Source organism: Triticum aestivum, chromosome 7A (genome assembly GCF_018294505.1).
Source record: "Triticum aestivum cultivar Chinese Spring chromosome 7A, IWGSC CS RefSeq v2.1, whole genome shotgun sequence".
NCBI classification, from domain to species: domain Eukaryota; kingdom Viridiplantae; phylum Streptophyta; class Magnoliopsida; order Poales; family Poaceae; genus Triticum; species Triticum aestivum.
Window position 1 is genome coordinate 8244331 of NC_057812.1, and position 14381 is coordinate 8258711.

General features: G+C 49.3%; 2 protein-coding genes across 2 annotated transcripts; one reads left to right on the forward strand and one right to left on the reverse strand.

Moving 5' to 3' along the window:
- Nucleotides 1-1923: 1923 nt before the first annotated feature.
- LOC123153226 (putative leucine-rich repeat receptor-like serine/threonine-protein kinase At2g24130) lies at nt 1924-5059 on the forward strand. Its single transcript, XM_044572444.1, has 3 exons — nt 1924-3930; nt 4135-4606; nt 4713-5059. The coding sequence occupies exons 1-3, from the start codon at nt 1924-1926 to the stop codon at nt 5057-5059; spliced, it is 2826 nt and encodes a 941-aa protein (XP_044428379.1).
- A 3345-nt stretch (nt 5060-8404) lies between these two features.
- On the reverse strand, nt 8405-10302 carry LOC123150586 (uncharacterized membrane protein YjcL). The gene is made up of 4 exons (XM_044570425.1): nt 9968-10302; nt 9615-9844; nt 9378-9488; nt 8405-9289 (listed from the first exon to the last, which is right to left on the reverse strand). The coding sequence occupies exons 1-4, from the start codon at nt 10231-10233 to the stop codon at nt 8565-8567; spliced, it is 1332 nt and encodes a 443-aa protein (XP_044426360.1). The 5' UTR covers nt 10234-10302; the 3' UTR covers nt 8405-8564.
- Between the last annotated feature and the right edge of the window lie 4079 nt (nt 10303-14381).

Below are 14381 nucleotides of genomic sequence, written 5' to 3' on the forward strand. Positions count from 1 at the left end.
TGGAAAGGGATATTCCGGGCCTCTACATCGGTTGATGCACACAACCATCTTATTAAAGCAAAGTTAAACATCCATACAGTCTTGCAATAAAAGAAAAAAAAAACAAGTGGTGCCACAATCGCCTAGAATAGGATTGCATGACTCATTCACAAATCCTACTACAGGACCATCATCCAAACTGGTTGAATATAACCCAAGTGACCATCTCTCATTGGCTACACCACAAAGCCATGGCCGTCCGTGCCTCCACATGACGCAGGGAACACCACATATGGATCCACCTGGTAGCTCCAAGGATAACTGCAATTATTTTTGGAAGTTTTGACATGTTAAAAATAATAATCAGCCCGGCAATTTCAGATGGCCCAAACTAAAGCGCAACCCATGTCATTCAGTTTTCAAACAAATTTGGTATACTTGTTGAAGCGGGTGAATTATAGGCCAAATGGACGGTTGGCTAGAGTATGGTGGTAAAAGGACAGGTCAAAAATAAGTGTTGAGTTGTTTCCTCCTTATTATCACAAAAGCTCACACTTCTTGGAGCCCTCTATCTCCGTTTAGCCAGATTCTATTTTCTGAGAACCACATTTCTGTCCAAGTACCACATGGATATCTTGTTTTTAATGGCAACCATTTACTCCCTCCATTTGAGGTATTTGCTACAAAGCAACTCATGCCAAACTCCCCCTCCCTACCCATCATTAAGCATCTTAAACAACCATTTACTCCCTCCATTTTTACTTACCCGCATATTAGCTTTGACTTAAGTCAAACTTTATAAACATTTGGCCAAGTTTTTAGAACATAATCTAAACTTTCACAGTAACAAATACTATACATGGTATTTAAATATATTCAATGATGATTCTAATGGTATTGATTTGATATTGTGGATGTAATATGTTTTTTTGTATAAACTTGGTTAAAGTTTGCAAAATTTGACTCGAGACAAAGCTAATATGCAAAGTAAATAAGAACGAAGGAAGTAGTAGGTAGGCACTTATTCTTAATTTCCAGGTCCTCGATATCTATCCCACTTAGCTCGTTACTTTTTTACTTTTTTCCTTTACATCACGTTGCCAGAAAAATCTGGATCAATAATAATCCAATCTTTTCATTACCCCTTTGCGTATCTCGAAGGAAAGCATAAACATCGGTAAGATACTGAATATCATTTTTTATAGAACACAATAGACACATGCGCTCATATATGCGCGGATACACTTATTTCTATGAACACACACGCAGACCCTACCGCTATAAGCACCTTCGAGAGATTGAGAATGTCTTCTCCCACTGAACGCGCATCGCTAGAGATCCTGAAATGAATACAGAAATAATGTGAGCACTATGATTTAAACCCTAATATGCTAGAAATACCACTGTCCTCCTAACCATTCAACCACTAACCAGGGTTAGTTCTTAGATATTGAATATCATTGATAAGTCAAGTCTACCCCCATAAGACTTGTACGTAGTCAAAGTCATACGTAGAAGGACATAAAAAAATCCTATATTTTGGGGGAAGGGGAGTAGAGTTTAAGCTTACATATACCCGTGGAGTTACCATGAAGTGGTAACCCAAAGGAAAACCTTGCACGCAGGCATACACATACATGCATGCATGATTAGCCGTTGAGACGCTAATTGTAGCATTTTTGTACGCTAATTAGTCGCATCCGTGGATTAGATATCCCGTGAGACCGTATCCAAACCACCAGGCCGGCCCCACAGCCATGCATGCAGATCGTATCCAAACCCTAAATTAGTTAGGCACGGCGCTCGACCTCCAACCTTTATAAAACCCTGCCCGCGCTGTGCAGCAAATCTTGCTCTAACCATCACCGACCCATTTTGCTTAGCTCCGATCTGATTCCGAGCTCGACCACCAGCTCCAAGCTACCCGGCGCGTGCTCTCATCTCATGGCCAGGCCAATCACGGCCCCCATCCTCACATTTCTCCTCTTCTTCTTCCTCCACACCGCAAGCCCAGCTCTCCTGGGAGAAGAGGACGACCGCTCCGTGCTTTTGGTCTTCAAGGCCGGCGTGTCCGGCGACCCCAATGGAGCGCTCGCCGGCTGGGGCTCGCCGGACGTGTGCAACTGGACCGGTGTTGCTTGCGACACGGAGCGCCATGTCGTCAAGTTAATACTAAGTGAACAGAAGCTCTCTGGCAGGGTCGTGCCCGCGCTTGGCAACCTCTCGCACCTCAGGACACTCAACCTCTCCGGCAACCACTTCACCGGCAGCGTCCCACCGGAGCTCGGCAACCTCTCCTACCTCAAGTTTCTCGACATGTCCTTGAACATGCTCTCCGGGATGATTCCGCCAGAGCTCGGTAACCTCTCCCGCCTAAAGTTTCTCGACGTGTCATTGAACATGCTCGCCTGGATGGTCCCGCCGGAGCTTGGCAACCTATCACGCCTCAAGTTTCTCGATTTGTCGTCGAACACGCTCACCGGGGCGGTCCCGCCGGAGCTCGGCAACCTCTCGAGACTCAGCATCCTCGATCTCTCCGAGAACGTCTTCTCTGGAGCGGTGCCGCAGGAGCTCGGGAAGCTTTCTCGGCTGACGCAGCTCAGCCTCAGCGGAAACCAATTGGAGGGATCGATTCCGGTGGAGCTCTCGCATATTCGGCGCTTGGTATACCTAAATCTCGGCGACAACAACCTCTCCGGGCATATCCCGTCTGCTATCTTCTGCAACCTCTCCGCCTTGCACTACATTGATATGTCGTCAAACTTTCTCGGCGGCAAGATCCCCATCCGAGCGGATTGCCCACTCCCTGAGCTGACATCCCTCGTGTTGCGGTCCAACAAACTCCATGGCGTCATCCCCCGCTCACTGTCAAACTCAACGAAGCTCCGATGGCTGCTACTGCAATCGAACTTCCTCACCGGCGAGCTGCCGCGGGATGACATGTTCAGCGGCATGAGCAACCTCGAGTATTTGCACCTGTCGTTCAACCACCTCGCGAACTCGCGGAACAACACCGGCCTTGAACCATTCTTCGCCTCGCTTACCAACTGCACCGCGCTAAAGGAGCTCGGCGTCGCCGGGAATGACATCGCCGGCACGATCCCGCCTGTCGTCGGTCGCCTCGCTCCCGGCCTCATGCAGCTCCACCTTCAGTTTAACAGACTCTTTGGCCCGATCCCGGCAAACATCTCCAACCTCACAAACCTCAACACCCTCAACCTCTCCCATAACCTCCTCAACGGCTCCATCCCACAGGGCATCTCCAGCATGCGGCAGCTCGAGCAGCTGCACCTCTCAAACAACCTGCTCTCCGGTGATATCCCGCTATCCCTTGGCATGATCCCGTGGCTCGGGGTCGTCAATTTTTCGCAAAACCGGCTCACCGGCGCCATTCCGCCGAGCATCGTGCAATGTGTGACGATGGAAAATCTTGATCTCTCCAACAACATGTTGCAAGGCAAGATCCCAGCTGGCTTATCTAGGCTGAGCGGATTGCTCAACCTCAACCTCGCGGGCAACTTGTTGTCTGGCGCGATCCCGGTGACCATCGGCGAGATGGTTAGGTTGCAATTGCTTAACCTGTCATCAAACCAGCTCTCCGGCACGATCCCGCCGCAGCTCGGCAGCTGCATCGAGCTCAAGTACCTCGACGTGTCCTGCAATGGCCTCACGGGGACCCTCCCTCAATCCTTGGAGAAGGTGGCGTCGCTGCTGCGTGTTAACTTTTCATACAACGACTTCTCAGGCGAGGTGCCGAGCGGCGGGGCCTTTGCAGGATTTCGGGCGGACGCGTTCCTCGGCAATGACAGACTATGTGCGGGGACGGCGTCGATGACGCCTGGGTTGCCTAGGTGCAGCGGTGCGAAGCGCAACTTGCTCCATAACCGGCGAGTGGTGTTGCTCGTCGTTGGCACAGTCGCGAGCTTCACGATGGCAATCATTGGGCTTGCCGTGTGCCGCGCCGTGGGACAAGACAGGCGGCACTCACCGTTGCTACCATGCGAGCCCAGCACGAGGGGGGACTACCCGAGGATCTCTCAACGGGAGCTCTACGAGGCGACTGCCGGGTTCGAGCACTCAAGGCTGATCGGCGCGGGGCAATTCGGGCGCGTTTACGAGGGGACGCTCCGCAACGGCACGCGTGTCGCCGTCAAGGTGCTCGACCCCAATACCGGAGGCGGCGAGGTCTCCCGGAGTTTCAAGCGGGAATGCGATGTGCTGAGGCGGACGCGGCACCGGAACCTGCTGCGTGTGGTCACCACATGCAGCCAGCCGGACTTCCACGCGATCGTGCTCCCGCTGATGACCAATGGTAGCCTAGAAAAGCACCTCTACCCGCGTGACGGCGGCCCCGGACGTGGCATGGACGTCGCATGGCTGGTTGGCATCGCCGGCGACATAGCCGAGGGGCTCACCTACCTACATCACTACGCACCCGTCCGCGTCGTACACTGCGACCTTAAGCCCAGCAATGTGCTCCTCGACGACGACATGACGGCCATTGTGGCTGACTTCGGCATCGCGCAGCTGGTCAAGGACATGGGCGACAACGACAACGCAGGCTTTGCCGATCCCTGCAACTCCACTGCCGGATTGTTGCAAGGTTCTGTGGGCTACATCGCACCAGGTAATTTACAACACAACCGAATGAACATAGCATATAAGTAGCGTAAATGCATGTGACGTTCTTCTCTTAACATTTTCATCATGGCGTTCTTGTTGCGTGGATTTAGAGTACGGGCTAGGAGGCCATCCTTCAACAGAAGGCGACGTGTACAGCTTCGGCGTGATGCTACTAGAGATGATCACCGGGAAGCGCCCGACCGATGTGCTCTTCCAGGAGGGACTCACGTTGCATGGCTGGGTGAGGCGGCACCACCCGCATGACGTCACCGCCATTATCGCACAGTCACTGCTGGCGGCCACGGACATGATGTTGTCTGCGGTACAAGCGAACAACGTCATTGTCGAGCTGATGGACCTTGGGATCGCGTGCACTCAGCACTCGCCGCCGGCGCGGCCCACCATGGTGGAGGTGTGCCGCGCGATCACCCTCCTCAAGGATTCGTCTTCTTCATGACATACTTGTGGTTACGTACTCATGATATATATTGTGGTAGACTCATAGCATCGAGGTTATACAATAAACTTGTGGCATCCCCCGTCCGATATGAAGATAGTCGCAGGGTTTGCAGAAAACTCGGGGGTGCCCGACGTAAGGAGATGTGCAAGTAATAAGAAGGCAGCAGGTGTGGTAGGGGAGTACGGGTTAAAAACAATCCTTGTAAGTTGATGGTAATATGGTATTGAGTATGCTTTTGTATCTTATATAAAGAGTTAAACTGTTACACCGGGGCTTGATGCAATTGTATAAGCACATGAACCGGTGGTGTTTTCAGTCATCGATCTACGGTGCTGCAACTTGATAAGCAGCAGATCATGTAGTAGAGGCATGGCCTGCATGTCAGCACTTAGGGGGGGGGGGGGGGGGGGGGCTGGGCCTAAATAGTTTGTCTCTGACGAGCTGTGTGTGTATAGTGAACCCTGCATGTTGGTATAGTGAAGGCACATGTTGAAGACTGCAAATAGAAGTTGTCACGATACCACAAAAAGAGTGATGGTGGCCCAGTCTCTCAAAGGTACTCGTATGAATACAATGTGCCTCCATTCATGCGGATGAGTGTATGTGCGCATATAAGAGCTTTTGCATCTGTGGCGTGTTTGAAAAAGAATAGAGTGTAAGGACATGAACTATGGAAGCATCACCATAGGGTGGTCTCATGGTCTTCATGTAGCCTTGTATCTGTGAGCCATGGTTTTGTAAAACTATCACCCAACAGAAACAGCAGCAGCCTTGTGGGTCCCATGTTTCTTCCTCTCTCTTACTTTCCCACACATCTACCAGGACACAAGGAACGGTCTGCTGCTAATCCTTTTCTTTTGCTTTTTTCTATAGCATTTTCTCGGAAACATCCGCCTCTTCCGCCGGCGGGTGATGTTGTGACCGAATCCGGCTTGTCTGCTTCCTCCCCATGCTCTCATCCGTGCTCCTACTTCATCCTACGGCTGTCTTTTTCTTTTTTTTTAATCTAATCATCTTTCCCCTAATTTTAAGGAAATGGGACCGGGCCTTATTTTGTTTCAATCAAATTATATCACGTATGCGGGAGCACGGATGGGCGCACACTAAGGAAGCAGGCAAGTCTCGTCCGTTGTGACCGTGCCTGTTGTTGCGAGGCTGATGTTGTGTTGGCGTGTTGCTGTATTTTTTTAATGAGCTGCACTACTGCCTACTGGTGGGCTGGCCGGCTGGGCATCATGATCTTGTATAAATTATGTTTTTCTCGAAACCTGGGCGGTCCACGGCCCACTCGGCCTTGCGGAAGCTCCGCCAGTGCACGCACCAGTTAAGACGTCGCATTGGCCATGCCCTAACAAGTTGCATCCTTAACATCATGTCGCATGCATGCATATAGTTGAACTTGCAACCTCATATTCCTAGAGAATAACTCAACGTTCACTAGAGATACCTAAAGAATGCAAATTCAAGTATTCTTTGTTTCTTTTTCTTTTTGCTCTGTTTTTGCTCTGGTTTTCTGGTTTTATTTTTTTCTCTTCAGACTTCTTTCGTTTCTTTATTTGGTTTTCTTTTGTTTTCCCTTTGTTTTCTTTGTTTTCCCCTTTTCTTTTTCAATGTCTACATTTTTTGTTAGACATTGTACATTTTTAGTACACGTCAAGAACATTTTTAAATTCATATCTAATATTTTTTAAATACATATTTTTTTTTGAAAATAAATGATTCGATGTCTAAACTTTTCACACACATTTTATAATTTTCGGTATACATCTAAAATAAATGATTCGATGTAGGTTTTTCTCAAAAAAGCAAGACACAGGTGCACCCTTCGACCCCCATGGAGAACGAATCGGCAGATGCCCCCCCCCCCCCCAATTGATCTATCACCCTATATTAGGTCTCCTTTGGTTTCAAGGAATTCAGTAGGAATTTCATAGGATAGGATTTCTGTAGGAAAAAAATCTTTAGAGCCCTTTGGTTTGTAGGAATAGAATCCTATGATGTGAATTTCCTTTTCCTATACCTACATTGGATTTCAGATACATATCATCTCATTTTCTATGATTTTTCTACCCTATGGACCAAATGAGGCATAGGGTCCATAAGAAATAATTAGACTGCAACGCAATGTGACCACACTAAATATCATCCTAGACAAACAAATATGCATATGGCAAATGAAACAAGTTTGACTCACCACTCAAAAACAAAAAGAGTTAAAACAGCCCCCCCCCCCCCAGGGCGATCGATCACCCAATATTAAATAACTATACTGTAATACGTATCTTCTCAATAATAATATATTTCGTATGTCGAAAAAAAGTATACATATTGCAAGCTTCGCAATATTAATATATTCCATTTGTCAAAAAAAACTATACCGCAAGACAATGTAATCACACTAAACATCAGCCCAGACAAATAATTAGGCATATGACAAGTGAAACAAGTTTCATGTGTGCTATTCCATGTAAATCTATTCTTGCTAACAAGCATATGAAAATTCATACTGCATCTCCTGTGTGTCAGGTGTATACTAAAGACATTCGGCATGCTTTATTTGAATGTGCCCGAGTGCAGATGGTTTGGGAAAATTTGGGTTTATTGGAAAAGGTTGAAAGAACTCTGAATGTTGATAAGGCCGGTTCAGCTGTACTAGAGGAGCTGATTTGTACTTCGATTGATGACCCACTATATCTTGCTCAAATCCCTGTATCATGTTTGATTGCGGTGGCCAGTTGGTTCCTATGGTGGGAAAGAAGACAGGGTGGAAAAGGAGAAAAAGATACATGAACTTGAATGTTCTGCCTTATCAATACAAGCTCTTGCTCTTAACTTTTGTCGGGCAGGCACTGTTCAACTTCCGGCAAGATAGGTAATGTGGGCTAAACCATCGCAGGGTACAGTCAAGCTGAATATAGATGCATCATTTGAGTATGAAGGGAGTACTGCTTCCATTGGCATGATCTTGAGAGATGATGCTGGCGATATTATTGCAGCTGAGGTCTCCTATATGGGTAAAACAATTGATGCATATACACCGGAAGCTATGGCTACGAAGAAGGGTCTGCAATTTGCAGATTCTCTAGGTGTTCATAAACTGCTATTTCACACAGATTGTGCAGAATTGGTCAAGGAGATTAATCAAGAAGCAGTTAATTCAATAGCGACCCTTATTCTTAATGATTGCTTTGAGATTTGTGATAATTTTGGTCATGTTAGTTTTGAGCATTGTGCGCGTGAATCGAATCGCGCGGCTCATGAGCTGGCTAGAAGGGCTAGGGTTGATCCTACGGTGTGTGTGGACGGACAATCCTCCATCTTTTATCCGTAGCCTTATTTTAGATGATTTGTCGTTATTTGAGATGAAATAAAATTAGCCATGATGTCATTTCCTAAAAAAAAGTTTGACTCGCCGGTCAAAAATAAAAGAGTTAAAAACACTCCAGATTGCCTCGAAAAAATCTACTCTAGCAGGCGAAGAAGAAAGAAAGAAAGCCACTGACTAGAAGCCGGACATTCTCCGGAGCACGAACATGCCGAAGCCGATGCCGAGGAACGTGGCGATGGAGATCCCGAAGATGCCGACGAGGATGCCAGGCACGACGAGCGAGCCCCACCCTTTCGCCGTCGCCATGGCGGCGGCCGTGGTCGGCCCGCCGACGTTGGCGTTGGACGCGATGAGCAGCTGCTTCCTGTCCAGCCCGGCCAGCCTCCCGACTCCGAGCACCACGGCGAGGTGCACCGCCACCTGCACGGCCGCGAACGCGAACACGGCGGGCGCCTTGGTCACCGCGTCCACCACGCTGCCGTTGGCGCCCACCACCGCGAAGAACACCTGCATGAGGATCAGCGCCATGGTCTCCCCCGACGGCGCGAGCCGGCCCAGCGCGCCCGGGAACGCCGTCGCCAGGGCCACCACCAGCGCCGTCACGCACGGCAGCGTGCCGCCGGCGGCCACGCCCAGCCCCGCCGCGATCGCCGTGCCGGCCCTGCAGATCGCGAACGAGAGCGCCAGCGCCGCGCCGCCGTGCAGCACCGACATGCTGCCCCGGGGCTCCGCGCCGTCCTGCGGGGAGGAGGCGCTCTTGGGCTCCGGCGGTATCTTGGACGCCAGCGCGAAGAGGGCCGTGAAGTAGAGCGCGGAGATGAGGTTGTCCGCCGCCACGCCGGCCGCCACCACCGACGGCGTCGTGCCCAGCGCCTCCGAGATCGCCACGAAATTCACCGCTGCCGCCGCCATGATCACATCACAGTGCGTTCATCAGACATGATCGATCAAATGCATCCATCAGTTTACATCTAGCAAATCCATTACCTCCGCCAATGTAGCTCCCCATGAGAGCGGCGGCGATCTTCCAGCCGTCCTGGCCGAGCGACCTCATCGGGAACAGCAGATAAGCCACCGTCGTGCCGATTACAGTTGCAACTACATCCAATTACACCAATCATCCTAAACTGTAACAGTACAGAGTGACAGTGGCCATGGATTTGCTCAACTGTTTCTGTTAAGGATAGAAGAAAACAAAAGAAAAGAAGGGTCTTTCGGGCCTACCTGATCCGATGAGGAAGGCCTTGAGGAGGTCGCCGGTGGTGCGGACGACGCGGCGGAGGTCGGCGCCGAGGAGCAGGAGCGGCACGGCGACGGGGAGCAGGTACTCCATGACGACGGCCTGCGCGGGCGCGCCGGGCGCCACCAGCCCCGCCGACGCCGCCGCCAGCCCCGCCAGGATGCTCACCAGCGCCCCGCTCAGCGCCGCGCCCCACGCCGTCCGCTCCTCCGCCCTGACCAACACATACACGGATGGATCACTCCTAGTCCTCCACGGCGGCGACGGACGGACGGACGTAGCACGCGCGAGCTGAGGGGTCTCGGCCGGCAGGTCAGGTGGTTTGCGTGTCGGTTACCAGGTGCCGAAGGCCGCGGCGGAGAGGAGGAACGCCCAGTTGCCCCACTGGTCGCCGGGCGCGATGACGGGCACGGCTCGGAGCGGCCGGACATGCCGGAGCCGAGACAGGCACTCGCTGCCGCCGCCGTCACGCGAGAGGCGACGGAGCGGCAATCGCGGTGACCGAGGCGCTAGCAGCCGGAGGCTGCCGGGGCAGCGTCGGAGGAGGAGATGGCACGGCGGCGAGGGGGAGGGGAGGAGCAGGGAGGCGGCCAGCGGCGCCATGCCGGCCGCGCGATCCAAATCCTCTGCTTGTTTGTTTGTTGTGGCGCGGCAACGGCAGCGCTGGGCCAAGTGTTCTCGCTCGTGAGGTCGACCCAACCAACGGCCGAAATAACATTGGACAAGTGATGGCGACATTCTTGTCTTCTTGTTCTGCATCTGATGTTTTTTGGTGTCTTCTGTACCAACCACACTAGTACAGCATGTTGTTACTTATGAGAAGCAAAAAACATATAATTAGGAAATTCTCCTTCTGTAAACTAATATAAAAGCGTTTAAATCATTAAATGCTCTTATATTAGTTTACGGAGAGAGTACTATCTTGTTTCAAAATAATAATAATAATAAGGAATATCAATTGAAAAGCTTGGTTAAGATGCAAGATGCAGCCGGCCGAACTACTCTTCTTGTATAGTCTCTGTGGCCGGCATCCGTCTGCTTCCTGGCATTTTCCTTGGCTCCAAATGTAGTGCAGGCTGCTTGTTCTATACTCAAACCTGTCATCAGAGCTTATGATGCCTTCATCATCATGTCTTGATTAATCAGACACTACTTTCTAGATCCATGGAATGCAGATGATCAACAGAAAAATTCAGAGGTCTCATCATCAATCAGCAGACAATCATGTAGTTAATCTATCAAGAAGAAGGTTGGTATTGGAAAATTGATGGTGACTCAAATTGCTGTGGATCAGGTCTCCGTTTTTGTATGTCAACCTTTTCCAACTTTGAGTGAAATAAAACAAGGTCAAAATGTCTATACATAATTCCGAGACAAAAATTTGTGTTATAGTAGAATATTTTATCAAATTGAGTTTTCCACCAATTGTTTCAGAACTTGAAACATATGTTTTTTTTTCTTGGCAACGAAATTATCTCCTTGTACCATGTACCATGATAAACCACACCAAGTACCTAGCTATGGTCCTAGTACATTTTTAGAGATGGTCCTGAGATGAGAGTATTTGATGTGACAGGTTACAGCAACCTTATTTGTGAGCTAAATATATACTGTACTATGTATATATGCAAGATGCGGGCGGTTGGACCGTCTTGGTGTACTATGTGGTCTGCATCTGTTCCTGGCCTTTTTCCTTTGTGCAAATTATAATTCTGTCCTTAAACGTATCATCATAACTGATGCCTTCATCGTCATGCCTTGATTAATCAGAATCTACTTTCATGATTCATGGAATGCAAGCGATTAGGAGGAAATTGCCATGTTAAGAAAGATGCATAAGTCTTGTGACCAATCACAGGAGGCAGCCATGCATTATCCTATCAACAAAAGGCTGGCCACAATGTCTTCCATGGGGGATCATGCAGATACAGGTGTCCAAACCAAGACCAGTCAAGGCCAACCACTAGACTGCACCTACTACATCAGATAAGACAATGCAAATGATTAGCAACACAGATGCTAGGAGGAACCTTCTGACTACCCCCAATTGACAAGCATAATCACACAATTAGCAACATAATCCCAGATGATTCTTCATAAGCGGATCAATACTCTGGATCTTGGGGCATCACAGGTTGGCAGCCATTCTCTTCTCTGCACATACATGTACATGACACAACAGGTGTCCAAGATTGGCAAACAGTGTCTGTTTAAGGGTCAATGATTTGCAGATAACAGAGGGACAAACAGCCCCAAATCATGACCGTGACAAAACAGAACGCAGAAGCTTCTTATACCAACAGACATTACGTATAGGGTTACATCTAAAATGAACACTATCCAAAATAAAGTCAGTCGTGGCGCCCTCCATTGATAAGACAAAGGGGCAAGAATTTAGCTGTCATGTATTGCATCCAGATAAGGCTCCTTGAAGCCTTATAAATAGACGAGACCATGCAGGGAGGAGACATCAAGCAGAAGTGCAAGCAAGCAACCAAGAAAGTTCAGTCACACACACCTCCTTCACCACCATGGGTGAGAAAGTCTGTGCCAGCGATCTCATCGGAGTCTACAAGGGCGAAAGGCGGAGCGGGGTTCGGCCGCTGCCGCGTCGCGGGCAGATAAAGCTGAGGATCGCGCACTTCGTGATGCACTCCGTCGCCTCGGCGCTTCAAATTCTTGATCACAAGTGAATGTATGTCACTGGCTCCGTAGATGTTAGGATCTGTTGTAAGCCGCTCCCTATGTGTAGCTGTCTGTTTTTATGAATTTGAGAATGTTACTCCTATTTCGATCTGCACATGATCATGGCGTGGTCCGTTCTCGCTTTCACGGTTTGTTGCTCTTGGCTTGCATCATTTTGGTCTGTGTTTTGATCACTGCAACTAAAATGATGTTTACCATCTAGTTCATTGTTTGAGCTCGACGATGCAGGAATTTCTCTCGCGTCCCTGTAGTGATAAGAGCGCATTATCTAACAGCTTTGAAGCCCAGGCAGCCATCCTTTTGCCAATCCTAAACAAAAGAAAGAAAAGCCCAACCCGCCTTCATTGGTTGAGCAAGGGGCATTTACCTATCAGTCCCAGTCCTAAGGCGCAATCGAAGCACTAAGCCCAATTACAGCTTTACTCCGTAAATTGGACCTCATTCTCCTAGTCCTATTCCTGATTGTTATTTCGGATTCTGTGCCTGGGTGGTATCTTCTTACTATTGATTCAACCTCTTCGGGCAAACGTTGTCACTTCCTTTATTTGAAAAAAGGGGTCTAGAACTACAGTGATCTGATACCTTGTTCCCTTGGTCTGGGTAGGTAGGTTATGTAGGCTACAACTATTCATAGGTTGTTCAATCACAAAAGGCCAAATAATCGATTACTAGTATGCCGGATATTGCCAGGAGGCCCTTCCCCCTATGTTTGACTCATCCAAGATGGGTTCACATGTTGGAAATATGCCCTAGAGGCAATAATAAATTGGTTATTATTATATCTCCTTGTTCATGATAATCGTTTATTATCCATGCTAGAATTGTATTGATAGGAAACTCAGATACATGTGTGGATACATAGACAACACCATGTCCCTAGTAAGCCTCTAGTTGACTAGCTCATTGATCAATAGATGGTTACGGTTTCCTGACCATGGACATTGGATGTCGTTGATAACGGGATCACATCACTAGGAGAATGATGTGATGGACAAGACCCAATCCTAAGCCTAGCACAAAGATCGTGTAGTTCGTATGCTAAAGCTTTTCTAATGTCAAGTATCATTTCCTTAGACCATGAGATTGTGCAACTCCCGGATACTGTAGGAGTGCTTTGGGTGTGCCAAACGTCACAACGTAACTGGGTGGCTATAAAGGTACACTACAGGTATCTCCCAAAGTGTCTGTTGGGTTGGCACGAATCGAGACTGGGATTTGTCACTCCGTGTAAACTGAGAGGTATCTCTGGGCCCACTCGGTAGGACATCATCGTAATGTGCACAATGTGACCAAGGAGTTGATCATGGGATGATGTGTTACGGAACGAGTAAAGAGACTTTCCGGTAATGAGATTGAACAAGGTATCGGGATACCGACGATCGAATCTCGGGCAAGTATCATACCGATGGACAAAGGGAATTGTATACGGGATTGATTGAATCCTTGACATCATGGTTCATCTGATGAGATCATCGTGGAACATGTGGGAGCCAACATGGGTATCCAGATCCCGCTGTTGGTTATTGACCGGAGAGTTGTCTCGGTCATGTCTGCATGGTTCCCGAACCCATAGGGTCTACACACTTAAGGTTCGATGATGCTAGGATTATAGGGAATAGATACACGTGGTTACCGAATGTTGTTCGGAGTCCCGGATGAGATCCCGAACATCACGAGGAGTTCCGGAATGGTCCGGAGGTAAAGATTTATATATGGGAAGTCCTGTTTTGGTCACCGGAAAAGTTTCGGGTGCTATCGGTAACGTACCGGGACCACCGGGAGGGTCCCGGGGGTCCACCAAGTGGGGCCACCAGCCCCGGAGGGCTGCATGGGCCAGGTGTGGGAGGGGACCAGCCCTAGGTGGGCTGGTGCGCCCCCCCACCAGGGCCCAAGGCGAAGAGAGAAGGGAAAAGGGGGAAACCCTAGGCTCAGATGGGCCTAAGGCCCACCTAGTGGTGCGCCCCCCCTCTCTCCCCCCTTGGCCGCCCCCTAGATGGGATCTAGGGCTGGCCGCCACCCCTAGGGGTGGAAACCTAGGTGGGGGC

Coding starts and splice junctions, on each gene's coding strand:
- LOC123150586 (XM_044570425.1), bottom strand. CDS start 10,233: ATGGCGCCGCTGGCCGCCTCCCTGCTCCTCCCCTCCCCCTCGCCGCCG. Junction 9,845..9,967: donor GCCGCGGCCTTCGGCACCTG/GTAACCGACACG, acceptor TGTGTTGGTCAG/GGCGGAGGAGCGGACGGCGT. Junction 9,290..9,377: donor GGGGAGCTACATTGGCGGAG/GTAATGGATTTG, acceptor TGGCGGCGGCAG/CGGTGAATTTCGTGGCGATC.
- LOC123153226 (XM_044572444.1), top strand. CDS start 1,924: ATGGCCAGGCCAATCACGGCCCCCATCCTCACATTTCTCCTCTTCTTC. Junction 3,931..4,134: donor TGGCAATCATTGGGCTTGCC/GTGTGCCGCGCC, acceptor GTCGCCGTCAAG/GTGCTCGACCCCAATACCGG. Junction 4,607..4,712: donor TGTGGGCTACATCGCACCAG/GTAATTTACAAC, acceptor GCGTGGATTTAG/AGTACGGGCTAGGAGGCCAT.